Source organism: Bos indicus x Bos taurus, chromosome 14 (genome assembly GCF_003369695.1).
Source record: "Bos indicus x Bos taurus breed Angus x Brahman F1 hybrid chromosome 14, Bos_hybrid_MaternalHap_v2.0, whole genome shotgun sequence".
In the NCBI taxonomy this organism is placed as follows: Eukaryota; Metazoa; Chordata; class Mammalia; order Artiodactyla; family Bovidae; genus Bos; species Bos indicus x Bos taurus.
Genome location: NC_040089.1, coordinates 36,613,219 through 36,633,757, shown reverse-complemented (window position 1 = coordinate 36,633,757; position 20,539 = coordinate 36,613,219). Strand labels below are relative to the sequence as shown.

Here is a 20,539-nt window from a genome sequence, read left to right as displayed (position 1 = left end):
TTTTTTAAAGAACTGATTTACAGAAGTGAAGTGCAATTAAAAAAAAGTTTAGTTGTGTAATATCACCTTTTAAGTATGTTCAGATTTTTAAAAAAATGCATTTCTGTACAGGCTGTGACATGATACATACTTTTCCCCACAATATTAGGGATATGTAATTGACCGGCAAAATTTCAAGCCTCAATTTCAAGTTTTTGGATATCTGGTCATTATATCTTGCCTATTTTCATGATTTATAAATAAAACCACAAATGCCACAACTAAGCAGAAGCAAAAAAGAAAAATGCACCCTGTGAGTCATATCATCAGTCAATAAAAATACTGTATTCCTTTAAACAAATGTACTTATAAGAGCTTTATAACCCAAAGCAAGATATGTGAGATGGTTTAAGAAGAGGTTGCAGTTTTGCAACAAGAAGTCTGTACAGCTCCTCCAGGCAGTAGCAGTGAAGGAAGTGCCTGTGTCTCAGAAACTTGTTTCCGTCTGTTCTTGACACTTCTGCATCCCAAGCCCCATTATTTACAAAGTTATGCATTTTGCAAGCTCAAAGCACCTTTGCGCCTCGCAATTATGAACGCATGCAATGACATTTCATCCTTTCATGTGCAAATTCTAAAATTCATCATAACAGAAAAGCTCACAGTCGAAACTCTGCGATTTGAAATGAAAGGATCAAAAATGTCAGACATGGCAGAATACGGTTCCTAATAGAGCTCTCTTTATTTGTTCACTGTTCTTCATTTTTGTTTGTTACAAAAATGGAGTCTTGATTCTTTATTTAAACAGTACTGAAACTAAACTGTTCATGCCATGCAAAAATAACATTTTATGCACTTTTTTGGGGAGGGAGGGGCTTCCCACGTTTTAGTTCACAGGCCTTATTAACCGCATTTTTAAGAAACAAGTTTTTTTGTTTTTGTTTTTTGTTTGTTTTAGTGTTATTATTGCTTTTGTAACTAGTCACATGCTGGTTTCACGTGTGGGGCAGTAACCTGTGTCTCCCGGGTTGGAATGAATTTCTGGGGCAAACAAATGGTTTTCCATCTTGCACCCTTCTTGACTGTTGTCCTTTTTCACTTCTGCTACACCATGGTAAATGTCTTGTCTACAGTTGTGACTTGTGTCCTGGGCAGAGGAAGAGCCCACACAGGCCTCTTCTCTTAAAGGGTCTCTTCCATCACTAGGCTTATCTGTCAAGCAGTTTGGGCTGGAGTCTGCCTGCTTGTCCGGCCTCCTGGTCCCCTGGAGCTCTAAGAAGTCATCATCTTCCCCCGTGTCGATTTCCGTGAAGCTCCTCCTCTCTCTGGCGGAGAAAGTAAAGAGTTTCTGCTTGGGAAACCGAGGCGTCAGCCCTTTGGAGGGTCCTTGACAATGAACCTCAGCACCCAGCAAGGGTCTATCTCCCTGGGAGGGGGTTTCTTCTAAGAGAATGGTGCTGATGAGCTGGGGTGCGGTGAGTGGAAAGTCCGCCGCGGTGACCGGCAGCGGCCTGGCTGTGCTGGGCGGGGTTGGCGGGGCCCCGCCTCTGCTGTCCTTGAAGTTGACCTTGAGCGATCTGGACTTGAGCGGGTTGCTGCCTTTCAGCGAGCTCTTGGGGCTCTCGGAGGCACAGTCCGTCGGCAGAGGGCCGTGGGGCCCACCTTGGGGCCCGCCAGCGGCGTCGAGGTTCACAGTTATGTCGATCGGAGCATATTCTGGGGTGGCCTCCCTGACCGTGGGCCCCTTCTCCCTGATTAGGGCTAAGAAGGGGGGAGCCCTGGCTCTTTGGTGCTCTTCTAACCCGGCCAGGTCGGGTGGGAACTTCATCTGCAGGTGGGACGCAGAGGGCGGCGGCAGGGGCGACCTCTCAGTCTCCGTGAAGTCGGTGGCGCAGCTGGTGAAGCTGTCGATACTGGATGTGCTCTTCATGTCCACGACGCCCTCGGTCTGTGCCACCGCCAGCTGCTCCTGCGGGCAGACCACCTCCTCCATCTCTATCTCTTCCTCGTAGGTGGACGGCCTCTCGGCCTGCTCCTGGCCATCGGGGTTCGGGTGAGAGTGAGGCTGCGTCTTGGTGATTTCATTGTACAGCATCTCCAGCTTCTGGGCGCTCAGATGCTGCGGGCTGGAGGAAGAAGTGTTGTTAAGCTGTTCATGGGAGTCTTTCTGGCTGACCTCCTGGTACTTATTCTCGTAAGACTTGTTGGAGCTGGTTTCTGACAGAGCCTTCCTGGCCCACTTCCACCGGCTTGGAGAGAGGTGATTGTCATCCGTGGAGCCCTTGGTGTTGGCCGACTCTCCCGTCTTCTCCACGGCCACGTCTATCAGCTCCATACTTCGAGCAAAGGCGTCCTTTAAGTTCATAGACACGATGCTTCCGTTCCTCTTGGCACGCTCCAGAGCCTCTCTCCTCTTAATGGCTTTCTCCTGGCGTTTCTGCTCTTTGTAAAACTCAGAAAAATTGTTCACAATGATTGGGATGGGAAGGGCGATCACCAGAACCCCTGCGATACAGCAGAGACCTCCCACAATCTTCCCTAATAACGTTTTTGGGTAGATATCTCCATAACCGACAGTCGTCATGGTGATGGTGGCCCACCAAAAGGAAGCCGGGATACTGGTGAACTTGGTGGCATCCTCGTCCTTCTCGGCAAAAAATACCAGGCTGGAGAATATCATTATCCCCATGGCCAGAAACAAGATCAGCAAGCCCAGTTCATTGTAACTCCGCCTGAGGGTGAAGCCCAGGGACTGCAGGCCCGTGGAGTGCCGGGCGAGTTTCAGGATCCGGAGGATCCGCATGATCCGGAAGATCTGGACCACGCGGCGAACATTCTGGAACTGCAGCACACTCTTGTTGGACTCCGTGAGGAAGATGGTGACGTAATAGGGCAAGATGGCCAGCAAGTCGATAACGTTCAGCGGGCCTTTGAAGAACTTCCATTTGTTGGGTGAGGACAGGAACCGTAAAAGGTACTCCATGGTAAACCAGGCGATACACACGGCCTCCACGTGAGCCAACTGGGGGTTGTCATTGGGCTGTCCGAATTCATCCATCTCCTGCAGCTCCGGCAGCGTGTTGAGAGACAGTGCGATGGTGGAGAGGACGATGAACAAGATGGACACGATAGCCAAGATCTGGAAAAGAAAAGAAAGGCAAGTCAGTAGGGCCTCTTAGTTGCTTAGGCACAGCCAGGAGACTTAGGGGTTCACTGTTTCTTAAATGATATGCCTTGTTCAAAGGTATTCCAAGAAGGTAACTTTACAAACACATTCACTTCTTATGAGTTCATTTCACTTAAAAGCCTAATATGGATAAAATAGGCAACTAATGGGAACCTACTGTGTAGCACAGGGAGCTCTATTCAGTGCTCTGTGGTGACCTAAATGGGAAAAAAATCCAAAAAAGAGGTGATATATATATATATGTACACACACACACACACATAAATAGCTGATTCACTTTGCTGTACAGCAGAAACTAACCTAACACTGTAAAACAACAATACTCTAATTAAAATTATATATATATATATATAATAGATATATATATATATAATAAACCTAATGTAACATACCTTTAAATTCTATGGTCTAATCCATTTGAAAAAAATCCACCCCCCTACCTTGCCCATTGTTCCTAGACCCCTCTGAAAGAGTTTTCGGGGAACAATCATCTCCCCTCTCTTGTGTGTGTGCATATGTGCTCAGATGTGTCCTACTCTTTGCAACCCCATGGACTGTAGCCTACCAGGCTCCTCTGGAGCAGTTTGCCATACCCTCCCCCAGGGGATCTTCCCAACCCAGGGATGGAACCTATGTCTTTTGCATCTCCTGCACTGGTAGGTGGATTCTTTACCACCTGAGCCACCAGGGGAGCTACAAATAGCTCCCCTCTCAGCTATTTGTAATTTTTCTCTCTGAACCACCCAGTGTATGTTTCTTTATGTAAATTGCCATACCTGCTATAGAAGCGAGAAAGAAGTCATGACTGCCAGAAGTTTTATTCTAAAGAGCCAGACACAACTGAGGGAATAACACTTTCACACTTTCCAGTGGTTAAGACTCTACCTCCACCTGCAGTGGGTGCAGGTCAATCCCTGGTTGGGGAGTTAAGATCCTACATGCCTCGAGGTGTGACCAAAAAAAAAAAAAAAGGAAAAAAGGATAAGTGACTGGTCACTGATCAGTCAGTGATCACAGACCTATATGTAGAGAGATAACAAGGCCTTGGTACAGCGATGCTTCCATGGAACAAATGTGATCTGTCTGGCAAGCACTGAAGACAGAATCAAGTCAAGGAGCCTCCATCCTGGTCCATGTGGCCTTCTGGCCAGACTCATGAAGGAGAAGAAGATTATGAGCTAACTTCATTCAGTTGAGAAAGGTTTCATAAAGAAGAAACTGATGATTGTCCAAGGTGATCTCGGTTCAGGGCAGAGGAATAGCAGAGTGATGTCAGCCATGGAAGGAAAGAGGAAGCATTCAATAAGAAGTAAGAAGAGGGACTTCCCCAGCAATCCAGTGGTGACTCAGACAATAAAGAATCTGCCTGCAATACAGGATACCCAGGTTCAGTCCCTGGGTTGGGAAGATACTCTGGGAAAGGGAATGGCTACCCACTCCAGTATTCTTGCCTGGAGATCCCATGGACAGAGAAGTCTGGCCAGCTATAGTCCACAGGGTCGCAGAGTTAGATGTGACTGAGCATACATGCATACAATATTAATGTATTAAGAAAATATACAAAACTATTATTTAACGTTTGAAGGATTAGTAAATTTTATGCTTAAAAATAAAGATGAGAGAGAGGGCCTCCCTGGTGGTCCAGTGTCTAAGACTCTGAGCTCTCAATGCAGGGGACCTGGGTTCAATCTCTAGTCAGGGAACTAGACATCACATCCTGCAACTAAGAGTTCACATGCTGCAAGTCAAGATCGCACCACAACTAACAGATAATGCATGCCTGGAAAATGATGGAAGATCCCGCCTACTAAGACCCAGCGCAAGAAAACAAAGCAAAAGGCTACAGTCTATGAGGTCGCAAAGAGTCAGATACAGCTGAGTGAATAACACTTTCACATTCTGCAGTGGTTAAGACTCCACCTTCCATTGGGTGCAGGTTCAACCCCTGGTTAGGGAGTTAAGATCCTACATGCCTTTCGGTGTGGGGAGAAAAAAAAAAAGGAAAAAGAGGATCAGTGACTGAATTTTGGTCAGTCATTCTGACCTCTGAGCTTGATTTTATTGTTTACTATGTGACTTTGGGCAAATGACTTAGCCTCTCTGTGTCTCAGTTTACAAATCTGTCTAATGAAGACGGCACTTACAGTTATTTCATGGCTTTGTGAAGATCGTGGCACACATACGTCGCTAAGTAAATAAATGTAGCTCTGAGAAAAATACCCTGACACTGTTTAATTTAGACATTCAATGTTCAGTAAACAATGATTAAGTATCTTGAGGTGACACAGCTCAGTAAACATGAGTCTGTGGAAAAAATGAACTATAACTGACATTAGAATTTGTGAACTTCTCTCCTCTTTATCTTTCCAAGTTTCTCTACTTTTGGCTCCTTATTCTGGCTCTTTTCTTTGCTTGTGCCTCATTTATACCTTTCATTGTTTTTTCTTCCTGTTTTTTTCCAACTCCCACCTTTCCTCTTAGATCATTATAAAGGAAAACCATAGTGTTTCCAGAATGCACTATAGATATTAAGTTAAGATTTACGGTTTCTTAACTTAGAGAACAGCACTTAATTACTAGTGTTTTATATGTTTTTTCTTAAACAAAACTACTTTTTACCTGAATATACTTCAGGAGTTCCTTTAAACATGAGAATCAATGAATGGCATTGGTATAAAGGCTTGCTTCATCTACGCCGAGAAACTTTGAAGGCTAAAGTTAGAAACACCCTCAAGAAGGTTTAAATAAACCCATGGATAATGGATTCAGGCTTCCCAGGTGGCTCAGTGACAAAGAATTTGCCTGCCAATGCAGGAGAAGTAAGAGCTGTGGGTTCGATCTCTGGGTTAGGAGGATCCCCTGGAGGAGGAAATGGCAACCTTCTTGCCTGGGAAATCCCATGGACAGAGGACCCTGGTGGACTACAGTCCATGGGGTTGCGAAGAGTTGAAAAAGATGGAGCCACTGACCACACAGTGGATACTGAGGGTTTATTAAGGACAAGTCAGGAATGCTCACCCTGAAGCTCTACCCTCAGAGGCTAGTGGAAAGGGGATATTTACAATATTCCATTACAGAAATATTCTTGGGAAGCATTGGTCAGATTGCATCTACTTTTATGTTCTTACCATAAGGAACTAGGTCCTTTTCTATTTCTAGAAGGTCATACTGTTGCTAATATACCTTTGAGCATTTTTAAATACTGAGATTGCTACCATCATTCTTGCACTGTAACCCACAGTCCAGATTTTTGATTTCTTCTTATCTGCTTACCTGCCCATTTCGATGCATTTTATTTAGGTTTATCACCTCCAAGAGCAAGAAAAAATAGAAATACAAATGAAACCATTTTCCTGTCTTTCAACCTTTTAGACAAAGAACAAAGCAGGTCAACATGAACCTTCAATTTTTCTTGACTCCACAATCCAAACTAGATCATAGGTCAGTTTACTTTGCTATCTAACTTGGGAAATAATGGACATTGTATAATTCTAATACAGTCTAATGGTCTAGTTGATGGCAACTGAATGAATATAGCTACTTTTCTGCTGCTGCTAAGTCGCTTCAGTCGTGTCCGACTCTGTGCGACCCCACAGACAGCAGCCCACCAGGCTCCCCCGTCCCTGGGATTCTCCAGACAAGAACACTGGAGTGGGTTGCCATTTCCTTCTCCAATGCATGAAAGTGAAAAGTGAAAGTGAAGTTGCTCAGTCATGTCTGGCTTTTCGCAACCCCATGGACTACAGCCTACCAGGCTCCTCCGTCCATGGGATTTTCCAGGCAAGAGTACTGGAGTGGGGTGCCATCGCCTTCTCTGGTAGCTACTTTTAGCACCTGAGAATTTAGCATGTACACAACATAATTTGGAGTACATTCTTTTTTAATATTTATTTATTTGGCTGCACTGGGTTTTGACTGCACTGGGTTTTGACTGCCTGTGGGCTCTTTAGTTGTGGCATATAGGATATAGTTTCCTGACCAGGGATTGAACCCAGGCCCCCTGCTTTGGTAGCATTGGGTCTTAGTTGCTGGACCACCAGGGAAGTGCCATGGAGTACATTCTTGAAGAAAAGGGATTACTAAAGGAAAAAAAATTCTGATACTCAAGCCCTTAACAATTCCACATTCATGTTAAAGAAACCATAAGGTATTGAAGTGCATGATTTTTCTGTCTCTTGTTCAAATTTAATCTGTCAAAGCCCATTTGCTTTCAATGTAAAAGAATGGCTTATTTTAAATATCTCGTGAAACTTGGAGTTCTCCCAGAAAGACAGCATCTTAGACAAATCATTCAGTATGTACCAAAGATGATGTGTGATGCAACAAACCAAATGCAAGGTTATTGTCTTAGGATAGAGGTGTTTTATTTTTTTTTTTTGAACACAATAAATAGAACAAACATGCAATTTTGCTCTAAACTACAGGATACATGTCTAAACATGGATATTTACTTTAGTACAGCAAACCCTAATGACATTTAGGTATTGCTTCATTTATCATAACCGTGCACAAGTTAGGTTTTTAACCATGTTACCTCTAATAACCAGTCTCTAGAGCTGGCTATTTTGGCCCCAGCAAGTAGACTTATGTTTGTACATGGTAAAGGAAGCGGAAATTCCAAACAATTACCTATGTGATATCAGTCAACTCCCTTGGAATTTGGAGTACGTAATTTCCAAGTTTCCTTTCACCTCTAACATTTGGCAATTTTTTCTAAACTAAAATATTTTACTAATTCCATTCACATCTGCAAACCAAAGCAAAGGATAGTTACAGTTGATTCCATCATTTTGGTTGAACTGCCAAAATATAATTTTGTTGCTTATAAAATAAAAAAAATTCAAATGAGAAGGCTTTTTAAACCATCCCACTGTGTAGGTTCCAAGCATTTAGTTCCCGGGAATAGACATGCTTTCCAGAAAACACTTTTCTTCCCTTTTGCATTGCCTGAATAATGATTTAATTCTTCCTTAGACACAGATATTCAGAGGATCACATGGAGTTAAGAACAGGGCTCCCAGCACTGGTGTTACTGAGTCCCCAAAGTTGGTTGCATTGATTTCTGTTTGTGTAAGGTACTGCGAGATTTGCCTCTATTTACCAACTAGTTTTTTTTTTTTTTTTAATAACTTTATTGGAGTGTACTCAGATGGTAAAAAAATCTACCTACAATGCAGGAAACCTGGTTGGATCCCTGGGTCAGGAAGATCCCCTGGAGAAGAGAATGACTACCTACTCCAGTATCTATCACAATATTGTTAACTGGCTATGTGCTGTACTGTGCTCAGTCACTCAGTTGTGTCTCTTTTGTGACCCCATGGACTGTAGCCCACCAGGCTCCTCTGCCCATGGAGTTTTCCAAGTAAGAATACTGGAGTGGATTGCCATTTCCTCCTCCAGGGGAACTTCCCAACCCAGGGATTGAGCCCGTGTCTCCTGAGTCTCTTGCATTGCAGGCAGATTCTTTACCACTGAGTCACCTAGGAAGCCTAATTAACTTTGATAGTTAATTTACAATGTTGTGTTAGCTTCAGGCATGCAGTAAAGTGAATCAGTTTTATATATATATATATGTATTCACTCGTTTTTAGATTCTTTTCCAGTATAGGTCATTACAGAGTATTGGGCATAGTTCCTTGTACTATACAGTAGGTTCTTATTAGTTATATATTTTATATATAATAGTGTGTATATATCAATCTCAATTTATCCCCCTCCCCCACTTTTCCCCTTGTTAACTGTAAGGTGTTTTTTTTTTTTTTTTTTTTTTACCAACTTGTTGATTTCATATCCTTTGAAGTTAGCAGATGTTTCCTGGTGGAAAGAATATAGGACAAGGAATTAAATCACACACATGGCTCTACTTCTACTGGCCATGCAGACAAGCCAGTTTCTTCTCCAGACTCAGCACCCTCAATCTGCAAAATGAGGTCCTTCCTATTTGCCCCTCGCCTGCCTCAGAGGGTGGTTAAGGACCAGACTAGATCACGCACAGGAAGCAGCTATAAAATGTAAAGTACTATACTAAAGAAATGCTGGAGATGTGTCTAGAAGAAGCTGTTGGTCAGCATTGGGAGGGAATGATGAACATAGCTGTTTCCCCCCTACTTAAATAGAATTTCAGACGTAGTTTGTATTTGAAACACTTACAAGCACATTCTTTTACCTAACCAGTGGTTCGCATGTCAAATCCAGATGCCTGGGTTTTCCTGAGAACTGAATGATCTAGTCTGCCAATACTTAAGTGCTGGAATGAGGTTGGGTGGGTGGGTGCATGAAACGGGTAAAGTTGGTCAAAGGGTATGAACTTCTAATCATAAATTAATAGATAATCAACAAGGATCTGCTGTAAAGCACAAGGAACTCTACTGAACATTCTGTAATAACCTATATGGGAAAAGAATCTGAAAAAGAATGGATATACACAAGTGTATTACTGAATCTGTTGCACACCTTAAACTAACACAACATTGCAAATCAACTACGACTCCAATATAAAATAAAAATTAACTAAAAAAATAAAATAAATTAAGTCCTGGGGATATACAGCATGGTGACTATAGTTAGTAATACTGTGCCGAATATTTGAAAGTTTTGAAGACAGTAAATCTTAAAAGTCGCATCACAGGAAAAATGAGATGATGATGTTATATGAGATGATGATGTTATATGAGATGATGGATGTTAGCTCAGCTCTTTGTAGTCATCATTTCACAATACAGGCATATATCAATTCATTATGTTGTACAACTAAAACTAATATACTATTATATGCCAATTATATCTCAGTTAAAAAAAAGAGATGGACTGAGGTTGCTTGGGGTGAAAACTTGACTTGTTTTGAGTCTTAAAATACACAGACTATTTTCAAGCTCCAGCAAGTGATAATCTGTATTCACCAATTTGCAATACTTCCTTCAAATGCATGGGAACTGGGGTACCTTGCCCTGAGGTCAGTGCAGGTACTTTCTCTCTTTCATCTCCCCCAAACTCTCCTTCCTTCTTTGACAAATGTGTGAGGAGAGGTGAAAGTGAATGAGTTGTAGCTCTTCTGCTTTATCTTCTTAGTGGAAACAGACAAACAAACACAACAACAACAGAAACCTTATCAGCAGTAGAAAACAGCATGGGAAAATGTGATGATAAGAATTTTCAGGAGAGGACTTCTCTGGTGGTCCCAGTGGTTAGGACTCCATGCTTTTAATGCAGGACAGGGGCAGGTTCAAACCCTGGCTGGGGAAGCAGGATTTCACATGCTACAGAGCATGGCCAAAAAATTAAAAAAAAAAAAAAAAGAATTTGCAGGAGAACATCAACTTATTTAAGTTGTCAGGAAGAAGGTCTGTGATGAGCATTATTAGAAACATGAAACATTTTCTATTTTCAGAAAAAGGGCAAAGCACAGTGACATTTCTGAGCCTATAAGCCAAAGACCAAACCATTTGTTGAGGGAAGAAGTGAGAAGTAGGTAAAAATATCATGACTTTCATCTACCTATCTTCTATTTTGAGCTGTTCTCAGAAGCAAACCAGAAAAAAAAAAAAAAAATCCTGTGATTTTCACCGAAGGAAGAGCCATCCAGGACTGTTGCTGTTCTAACATTTCATATTCGTTGAAACTGTGGTGCTCTCCTCGAAGGCTGGGGGCCCTTGGTTGATGCTCAGCTTTTTCTTCTCCCAAATATCCCCTTTCCTTCCTGGGACAACAGAGATTCTGTGCTTAGGTGCTCTCTGGTAATGAATCCTCTGTGGGCTAGCACCACATGACTCATGCAAAGGCTGAACATCCCCGAAAGGCTCAGTTGATTTTGAATTATTTTGGACTCATGGATAACGTGAAGCCAGGAATTCAATCCTTTCCCATTTATGGACTGTTGAATGAGGGGTTTGAAGAGAGTCATCCACATAGAAGTTGATGTCAGCCAGAAGCCTGTGCGATGCTTTTCATCTGGGGTGGGTGGTCAGTGAGAAGCAATTCAGTTCTGCATAGTATCAAAAATTTTTTAAATTCTCTAATATAAAACCAATTTTTTTTTTGAGGAAGAGTTTTTGGGCATCTTATGATGAAAGACACTGTTTTAACATTTTCTTGGTATCTCCTGAAATATGCCACATTTCCCTACCCATGATATATTTCCTATTTTAAAAGATTAGGTTTTAGGAAGCAATTCATTAGGTAGAAGGCTGGTGGAGGGAACTTTAACCTTATTCACAGTAACTCTGAAAGAAAGGAGCAACAGTGAGATGGAGACACCTTTAATCTTACACCCACTCCAGTGAGTAGACAACCTCTTTGTAGGTAATTTGTTCTTACAAAGCCTTCAGGGGCCAGGAAGTAAACATGAAGATGAGCCAGGCTGAGCTCCCTGTGTTATACAGCAACTTCCCGTTAGCTATCTATTTTACATGTGGTAATGTGTATATTTCAGGGCTACTCTCTCAGTTCGTTCTACCCTCGCCTGCCTTCGCTGTGTCTACAAGTCTGTTCTCTATGTTGGACAGAGTTTTGATCTGTTAACACCCATAAAGCCTTACAACCTTCTTAAACAATCATTTGACAGTTTCACAGAAGATAGTTTTGCTTCTCAAATGGGGTTTTTGGATTACAGAATGGAATAACTACCTATTTTCTTTCTATAGAATTGCTTGCAGTGCCTAACACAGAGCAAATACTTTGAAAATCTATTTTAAATTAATGAATAACCAAAAAAAGAAGAGAGAAGTCCATAGAACTGGAGGAAAGGAGACTAGATCTTGAAGAAGCCAAATGTTTTCTAATCACCAAAGAGGAATAAGATAGGTTCTTAGTCATTTTCTCTTGCTTCCACATGGTCCAAAGTCAGCCTAAAAGCTTTAACCAACAATAGAATTTTTTAACACCAGAAATCCATATTACCAATAGCTCATTTTGTGATAACAGACCAACTGTACAACTTCAGCAACATAATCTTTTCCTAGGTAAGCTCTGTAATTTTATTAATCCTTTCTTTTTCATTATACTGAGCAGATTACTTTTTTTTTTACCTTATTCTTTGAGAAGCCTGATTTTGACTATATATTAGCTTTGGGCTTCACCTTCACAGAAGGGTACGTTTTCTTAAAGAAAAGTGTTGTGTTCATTCTATGTCACATTTTTTTTTTTCCTGAGAATTTCTTGGAACCTCAGTTAATCCAAACAGTGAATAAAGTGATAGTTCCATGTATAGATATGGGTGGATTCAGGTTTATGGGATAAATGTGAAGCCACTGAGAAGAATTAATAATGTAGGTTATATATTAAAAAGTACATACATACAACTATACTTCAATAAAAGAATATCAAAGAATAAGAAAAAAATATACATATATATCACTGTCCCAGGTAACTCAAAATCAGAGAAAAGTCGCAAAAACTTCATAAAAGTGTAAACTTAACAAATATTGCAGATTCCATTTAATACTTATTTACAAGTATATTTTGTTAAAATACTGCATCTATATAAATATCTTACGTGTGTGAAGACCTAAAACAAGACAATGAAAAGAAGTTTCCTTCCCTTTTCTCCTTCTTACCAGTTTTCTAGTTCTTTGGAAAGACAATTCATGAAAACCGAGGGAAGGAAAAAACAGATTTTAAACACCTAGGATGTTTTGAACACTAGAGTATTTACAGTTCCATCCAGATATAATAACATTCTTCCCTTTCCTGTTGGAAAAGTGTTTTCCTTGGTTCTCTTCTTTTTGTGAAAGATGGGTAGAAGTTTCCATACAGAAAGGGGGTTATAGGGCACAACGGGCTGAGAGGACAGGGTAGGTGAAGCCTTAAAGCCCAGAATTAATTAATTTTGTATGAGTGGGGCATCCATAGGGGTCCATGGTGATTTCAGGGCTGCTGCATGTAAGAGTGAAGGCTATGCACAGAGGGCACCAATGGAGAGAGAAGAATGTGAAAGACAGGGGGCTTCCCTGGTGGCCCAGGGGCTCAGACTCCATGCTCCCCGTGCAGAGGGCCAGCTTCCATCCCTGGTCAGGGGACTAGATGCCACATGCCACAAATGAGGCCTGGCACAGCCAAATGAATAAATTAATATTTAAAAAAGTAAAAACGAATGTGAACGATGTCTCTGTCATTTGTTCAGGAAACAACCTTCACAAGCTGGCAGCCCTGGTCCCAGGGCCCCAGGGAGGCTGTGAGATTGGATGCAGGTGGGACACTTCCGGGAAGTCAGGCAGTGGGCAAATTCTGAAGGGTGCTAGATGTGCCAATGGAGAGTTTGGTGGGTTTCCTTTTGAAGACCAGTTTTCCTCAAAATGTGGTCCCTGAACCAGCACATCAACATTATGTGGTAACTTGTGAGAAACACCGATCCTCAGGCCTCACTCCACACTTGTGCTGTGCTGTGCTTAGTCACTCAGTCATGTCCAAATTTGTGCGACCCCGTGGACTGTAGCCCACCAGCCTCTTCTTGTCCATGGGGATTATCCAGACAAGAATACTGGAGTGGGTTGCCATGCCCTCCTCCAGGGGATCTTCCCAACTCATGGATCCGAACCTAGGTCTCCCAAATTGCAGGCGGATTCTTTACTGTCTGAGGCACTAGGGAAGCCCCTGCTGAATCAGAAGCTCTGGAGAGAGGCCCAGCATCTGTTTTCACAAGCCCTCTGGATGACTCTGATGCTCCTAAAGCACGAGGCCACTGCTGTAAGGAGGAAAAGCCATAGACACTAAGCAAGGGAAGGAATGCTCAGCTTGCGTTTAGGAAGAGCATAAACTAGGATGTGTGGGACAGATTGGTGTAGTGTTGCAAATGAAGATAACTGAAGTTTCTGTTGCAAGGGTGGCAGTATTTACAGTTGACCCTCCACATCCATGGGTCCTGCATCCCCGTATAGGGAAGGCCGGTAGTACTACATCATTTTATGTAAGGGACTGGAGTATCCATGGTTTCTGGAATCCAGGGGTGTCCTGGAACCAATGCCCTGCAGATGGTGAGGGACCACCATATAAATAAAATCACAGCCTTACTTGCTGTGGAGTTGGAGACTCTAGGACTCTGCCATGTTTATGACTAAGTTTATCAAGAAGACTGAGTAGCCTTGACAAATCTCCATTATTTTATCTTATAAGGTAAAAACTCTGAGTGATCCATGACTTAATCATCCTAAGTCTTTGAAAATGATATATCCGAATCTCAAAAAATTATAGGGACTTTCCTGGTGGTCCAGTGGCTAAGACTTTGAGTTCCCAATGCAGGGGTTCTAGGTTTGATCCCTGGTCAGGGAACTAGATCCTGAGTGCTGCAACAAAGACCTGGCACAGACAAATAAATAAATAAATAAAAATAAATATTAAACAAATTCTAGTAGTTGCAGTGGTAAAGAATCCATCTGCTAACGCAGGTGACACAAGAGACGTGGGTTGGGAAGATGATCTGGAGCAGGAAATGGCTACGCACTCCAATATTCTTGCCTGGAAAATTCCATGGTCAGAGGAGCCTGGTGGGCTACCATCCATGATCCTGCAAAGAGTCAGACATGACTGAGCATGCACATAACGAATAAGAACTTCAAGTTTCAAAATAGAAACAGGTAAATTTCTCCCTGAGAGTGAGACCACAGTTTCTTGCTACCTGAAAATATTATGAAACACACACTCTATTGTTTGCCAGAACTATTTTCTTTTGTAAAATTTTACCCTAAGTATACATTCTGAAATCACACAGGGCAAAGACTAGTTTAAGAATCCATTTATGCTAGCTGGTCCATGAAAGCATGCTCATTTGTTGAATTACTTCTCACCCACTCCAACTTCCAATTTCTGCAAGGAAGTCTCCTACACTTCCAGAATTAAAGTGCCATTAAAAACTGGCTGTGTTCCTCTGACACCTAGTCGGCCTCATCAGCTCATCAATCACCATTAACAGGGAATGGCAAGGATTTATTTCCACCATTATCCGTATATATAAAGACTGTGTCCCAGCAGCTTCAAAGAAAGAAAACAACGAAAGAAGTAATGCAATCATTATTTTTCCTTTTAATGAAGCTCCGCAGTACACCTCTTCTAAAAAGTACTTTTGGGGTCAACATCATTAAGACCACATTATAGATTGCCAGAAAATAGACTAGGGAAATGCTGAAATGAAGCTGCCTGCCAAGGTAAAGTTGAGATGGGAGATAAACCCAGCTGTGCCTGCAGAAACATGCATGGTTCACCTTCTACCTGCTGCTGTGGGCAGGCTTTGCTGTCCCAGGGCCACTGGGCTTCAGCAGTTCATGGAGGCTTCTGTTACATGGATGACAGGTGTTCATGTCAAGAAGCCAAGCATCACAAACAAGGGCCTTTAATGGACCTTGTTTGACTTCTTTTGACAGCAACCATGATTTGATTGGGCTCGAGCTCTTCTGGACTTCTTAGGGAATAAGGAGATGTTTATTGGGCAAAGAGGTCCTGCTGTTTATAGCTGTCTGAGGTGAACACTTTCTACAATCACAAAGACTTACTCTGATCTGTACTGAGTTGTTCCTGGGTTCTATCAGGAAGGCTACTTAAGACTTTGTCAATCAAAATGTGGTCCTGGAACTATCGACATCACCTGGAGATTATTGGAAATGCAGAATCTCAGGCTCCATCCCGATGGCTCACTGAATCCGAATCTATTTTCACAAGATTTCCAAGTGATTCAATGCACATTGAAATTTGAGAAGCTCTGATCTCAGACACAAATACATACAATACTTATTTTAATTAAAATACATATATATGTTTAGTTTATTAAAAAAATCGGCTTAGGAGGCTCTTCTGTAGATTTTTAACCAGTGGATCTCAGTTTTGGAAACAGGGGTGAGTTGTTTGACCTTGCAAAGATTTTCAACCCTGTTCAGAGGTTCTAGGGTGGGTGGATGTAGTTAGCTAGAAAAAGCCTTAAGGATGATGCAGAAGTGGCCTCTAATCCTGCCTAGACATCCTCTTTCAGTCTTCAGTTGGCAGTCATTACTTTATCTCTTTATTTTAAAATCATTTCTTTATTATGCTCTTGACTGCTCTGGATCTTCAGTGCTAAGTGCGGGCTTTTTCTACTTCCAGCAAGTTGGGGCTACTCTTTGTTGCAGAGGATGGGCTTCTCATTGCTGTGGCTTCTCTTGTTGCAGAGCATGGGCTCTTAAGTGTGCAGGCTTTGTAGTTGTGGCTCACTGGCTTAGTTGCTTTGAGGCATATGGGACCATGGATTGAACGAGTGTTCCCTGAATTGACAGGCGGATTCTTAACTATGGGACCACCAGAGAAGTTCCAGTCGTTATTTTAAATACTTTCATGTGCTTGGCAGTAGAAAGAACACTGGATGAGAAGTCAGATGACCTGACCTTTCTCCTAGGCCTGCATTATTAAATTAACTGCATGACCTGAGTCAAGACATGGAAGCTCAGTTTCATTAGGTATCAATTCAGTTCAGTCGCTCAGTCCTGTCCAACTCTTTGTGACCCCATGGACTGCAGCACGCCAGGCCTCCCAGTTCCTCACCAACTCCCGGAGTTTACTCAAACTCATGTCCATCACTCATGTCAGTGATGCCATCTAACCATCTCATCCTCTGTCATCCCACCTTCAATCTTTCCCAGCGTCAGGGTCTTTTTAAATGAGTCAGCTCTTTGCATCAGGTGGCCAAAGTATTGGAGTTTCAGCTTCCAATGAACACTCAGGACTGATCTCCTTTAGGATGGACTGGTTGGATCTCCTTGTAGTTCTTTATGTATAGACTGGGATTAATCATGACAAGTTCATTAACATGACTAGGGTATAGTGATGATGAAATGACATAATTCATGGCAGTATTTTGGCAGTTCTATAGAAATGCCAATATTTGTATGATCCAAGTACCTTTAAAAACATGGATTCTAGGGTTTGGGGCAGAATTATAAATGAGTACATAGTGTTAGTGGAGAAGGCAATGGCACCCTACTCCAGTACTGTTGCCTGGAAAATCCCATGGATGGAGGAGCCTGGAAGGCTGCAGTCCAGGGGGTCTCGAAGAGTCAGACATGACTGAGAAACTTCACTTTCATGCATTGGAGAAGGAAATGGCAACTCACTCCAGTGTTCTTGCCTGGAGAATCCCAGGGATGGGGAGCCTGGTGGGCTGCCGTCTGTGGGGTCGCACAGAGTCGGACACGACTGAAGCGACTTAGCAGCAGCACATAGTGTTAGAGGCGGAAGAACTGTATTCTTACCATTTCTTGTTTGAAGTTAGCACTTTATTCTTTCCTATGAAATTGCCATTTAGTTTGAGTATGTGGATGTTGCTGACTGGTAGGTATGGTTTAGTCCTTTGAGAAAGTCAGCCTACCGAATTGAATAGTATACCCCCAAATTCATGTGGGCTTCCCTGGTGGCTCAGTGGTAAAGAATCCACCTGCCAATACAGGAGATAAACGTTCAATCCCTAGGTTGGGAAGATCCCCTGGAGAAGGAAGTGGCAACCCACTTTAGTATTCTTGCCTGGGAAATCCCATGGACAGAGGAGCCTGGCAGGATGCAGTCCACGGGTCGCAAAAGAGTCGGACACGACTGAGCGACTAAACAGCAACAACAAATTCATGTACACCCAGAACCTCAGAAAATATTTGGGAATAGTCTTTGCAAATGTGATTAGTTAAGATGAGGTCGTATTTGACTAGTGCTAAGTGCTAAGTCACTTCAATCGTGTCCAACTCTGTGCAACCCCATAGACGGCAGCCCACCAGGCTCCCCTGTCCCTGGGATTCTCCAGGCAAGAACACTGGAGTGGGCTGCCATTTCCTTCTCCAATGCAGGAAAGTGAGAAGTGAAAGTGAAGTTGCTCAGTGGTGTCTGACTCAGCGACCCCATGGACTGCAGCCTACCAGGCTCCTCCATCCATGGGATTTTCCAGGCAAGAGTACTGGAGTGGGTTGCCATTGCCTTCTCCGCATATTTGACTAGGGTGGATCCTAAATCCAACAACTGTCCTTATAAGAAATCCAGAGAGACACATGCATGGAGGGAAGATGGCCAGGTAACAGTGGAGGCAGAGATTGGAGTTTTGCAGCTGTGAGGCAACGCATTTCAAGGACTGAGGGCAAACATCAAAAGCTAGGGAGAAGCGAGGGAGGATTTCTCTTTAAGAGTTTTTAGACACTTTGATTTCAGCCTTCTAGCCTCCAGAACTGTGAGAGAATAAATGTCTATGTTTTAGGTCACCCAGTTTGTGGGGTTTTGTTACAGAAGCCTTGGGAAATTAATACAATTCAGTTGTATTGTTCAATTAAAGGGTCCAGTATTTAATGAGAGGCAGTGCTCAGAACACTCAAGGAGCCATTACATGTATTCCCTTAAATAGTGAATTTCATGTTATTTGCAAAGGAGAGGGAAGTCATAGGGGTTTGGAACCCTAGTCAACAGGAAGAACAGTTCCTAATTGAGAAAAACTAAGTTGTATTTACTGTTGGAAATAAATAGCTATGATTTGTTAAGTAGGTAATTAACACCTGCATTCTAAATAGCAGCCCAGTACAAGTTAGAACATGTGGGTCTGGAAGCTGCAAAATTCACTCAAACCAGCGAGATGTAGGAAAAAGATAAATAAGGATATTCTACAGAATACCATATTAGAATGGTCAAGTTAGCAACAAATTAAAAAACCCAGTTGATGTTAGGAAATTGAAAAACCCAGTTTTAGGTGGATGGTAACTAGCACTGTGCTGGTGATCACTTTTTGGCATATAAAAACACCAAATTATAATGCTGTACAGCTGAAACATTAAAATAAAGAATGATGAGGATTATTTAATCACTAGTCACATTGCCCTTAGCACTAATTTATACTTTTCTTTTATGTGATATAGTATGTACATTATATATTATATACATATTACATCTGTACATACATTAGGAGAAGGGGTGACAGAGGATGAGATGGTTGGATGGCATCACTGACTCAGTGGACATGAATTTGAGCAAATCACTTCAATACCTGGGGAGACAGTGAAGGACAGGGAAGCCTGGCGTGCTGTAGTCCGTGAGGTCACAGAGAGTCAAATACGACTTAGGGACTGAACACCAAAATGTATTACATATGCCCCTGATCCAATGCTTTATGTCTCAAATTCTAGTAAAATATAAAAGTTTTTTTGGGGTGTTTTTGTACAAGTTATGTATACTAATACACTTTCCTTCTGTGATCATTAGCACCAACACTCCCCAAATTATGATAATATAGAGAAAAAGTAGCCTTAAAAAAAAAACAAACTCTTCAGTTGTGTAGTTAAAATTCAGTGCATAAAAAAGACAGCATTGGTTGTTAGTTTTTGGAGAAATTTGCTATAAAGGAAATAAGAGAAATGGATCTGTAGCTATAAATGAAGGTGGAGCAACAACAAAAAGCCTGATAAATACTTTTAAAAAATGTATTGGAGTATAGTTGATTTATAGTGTTGTGTTAGTTTCTGATATACAGCGCAGTGTATCAGTTAGACATATATATACCCACTCTTTTGTAGATTCTTTTCCCATATAGGGCATTACAGAGTACCAAGTAAGTTCCCTAGGTAAAAAGTCCCATTTTAAATACTTCCTCTAGTGGTGGTTTGGAGAAGGCAATGGCACCCTACTCCAGTACTCTTGCCTGGAGAATCCCTTGGGCAGAGGAGCCTGGTAGGCTGCAGTCCGTGGGGTCACTAAGAGTCGGACACAACTGAGTGACTTCACTTTCACTTTTCACTTTCTTGCATTGGAGAAGGAAATGGCAACCCACTCCAGTGTTCTTGCCTGGAGAATCCCAGGGACGGGGGAGCCTGGTGGGCTGCCGTCTCTGGGGTCGCACAGAGTCGGACACGACTGAAGCGACTTAGCAGCAGCAGAAGCAGCTAGTGGTGGTTTATAAGTTAAGTGTGGTGGGAAGTTTTCATGCTATACCATGTATAGCATGTACCCCTGTCTCTGTTATTCAAGCCTCTAGTAAGCATGTCCTACCAGACCAGGGTGGCAGCTAACTCTGAACAGCTCCCTAGAATGGCGTTTTTCAAACCCTGAGTCCCAGCCCTTTTATGGGTCAGAAGTTCTGAGAGTCAGAATCTGCATTAAGAAAAGTATAATAGTTGGGAATTCTCAGGTCGTCTAATGGTTAAGACTCCACACTTCCACTGCTGGGGGAATGGGTTCAATCCCTGGTCAGAGAACTAAGAACCCAAAGGGCCACCAAAAATAAAGAAAATATCAGGAAGGGTAAATAATGTTTTGTAAAGTGTTGATTTGTATGTGTGCATGTGTATGTGTGTGCACTGGGTCAGAATTCCTACCCTCGGGCGACCATAACAATTGCATGCACCTGCATGCATGCTCAGTCGTGTCTGACTCTTTGCGACCCCATGGACTGTAACTCAC

At 42.2% G+C, this 20,539-nt stretch overlaps 1 protein-coding gene across 1 annotated transcript in view; it reads right to left on the bottom strand.

Annotated features, from left to right (window-relative positions):
• Positions 1-304: 304 nt before the first annotated feature.
• KCNB2 (potassium voltage-gated channel subfamily B member 2) overlaps positions 305-20,539 on the bottom strand; it is a 464,145-nt gene continuing 443,910 nt past the window's right edge. The window contains exon 3 of the mRNA XM_027561172.1: positions 305-3,118. Within this exon, the coding sequence (XP_027416973.1) occupies positions 962-3,118 (2,157 nt within the window). The 3' untranslated portion in view covers positions 305-961. The remainder of the gene's footprint in view (positions 3,119-20,539) is intronic.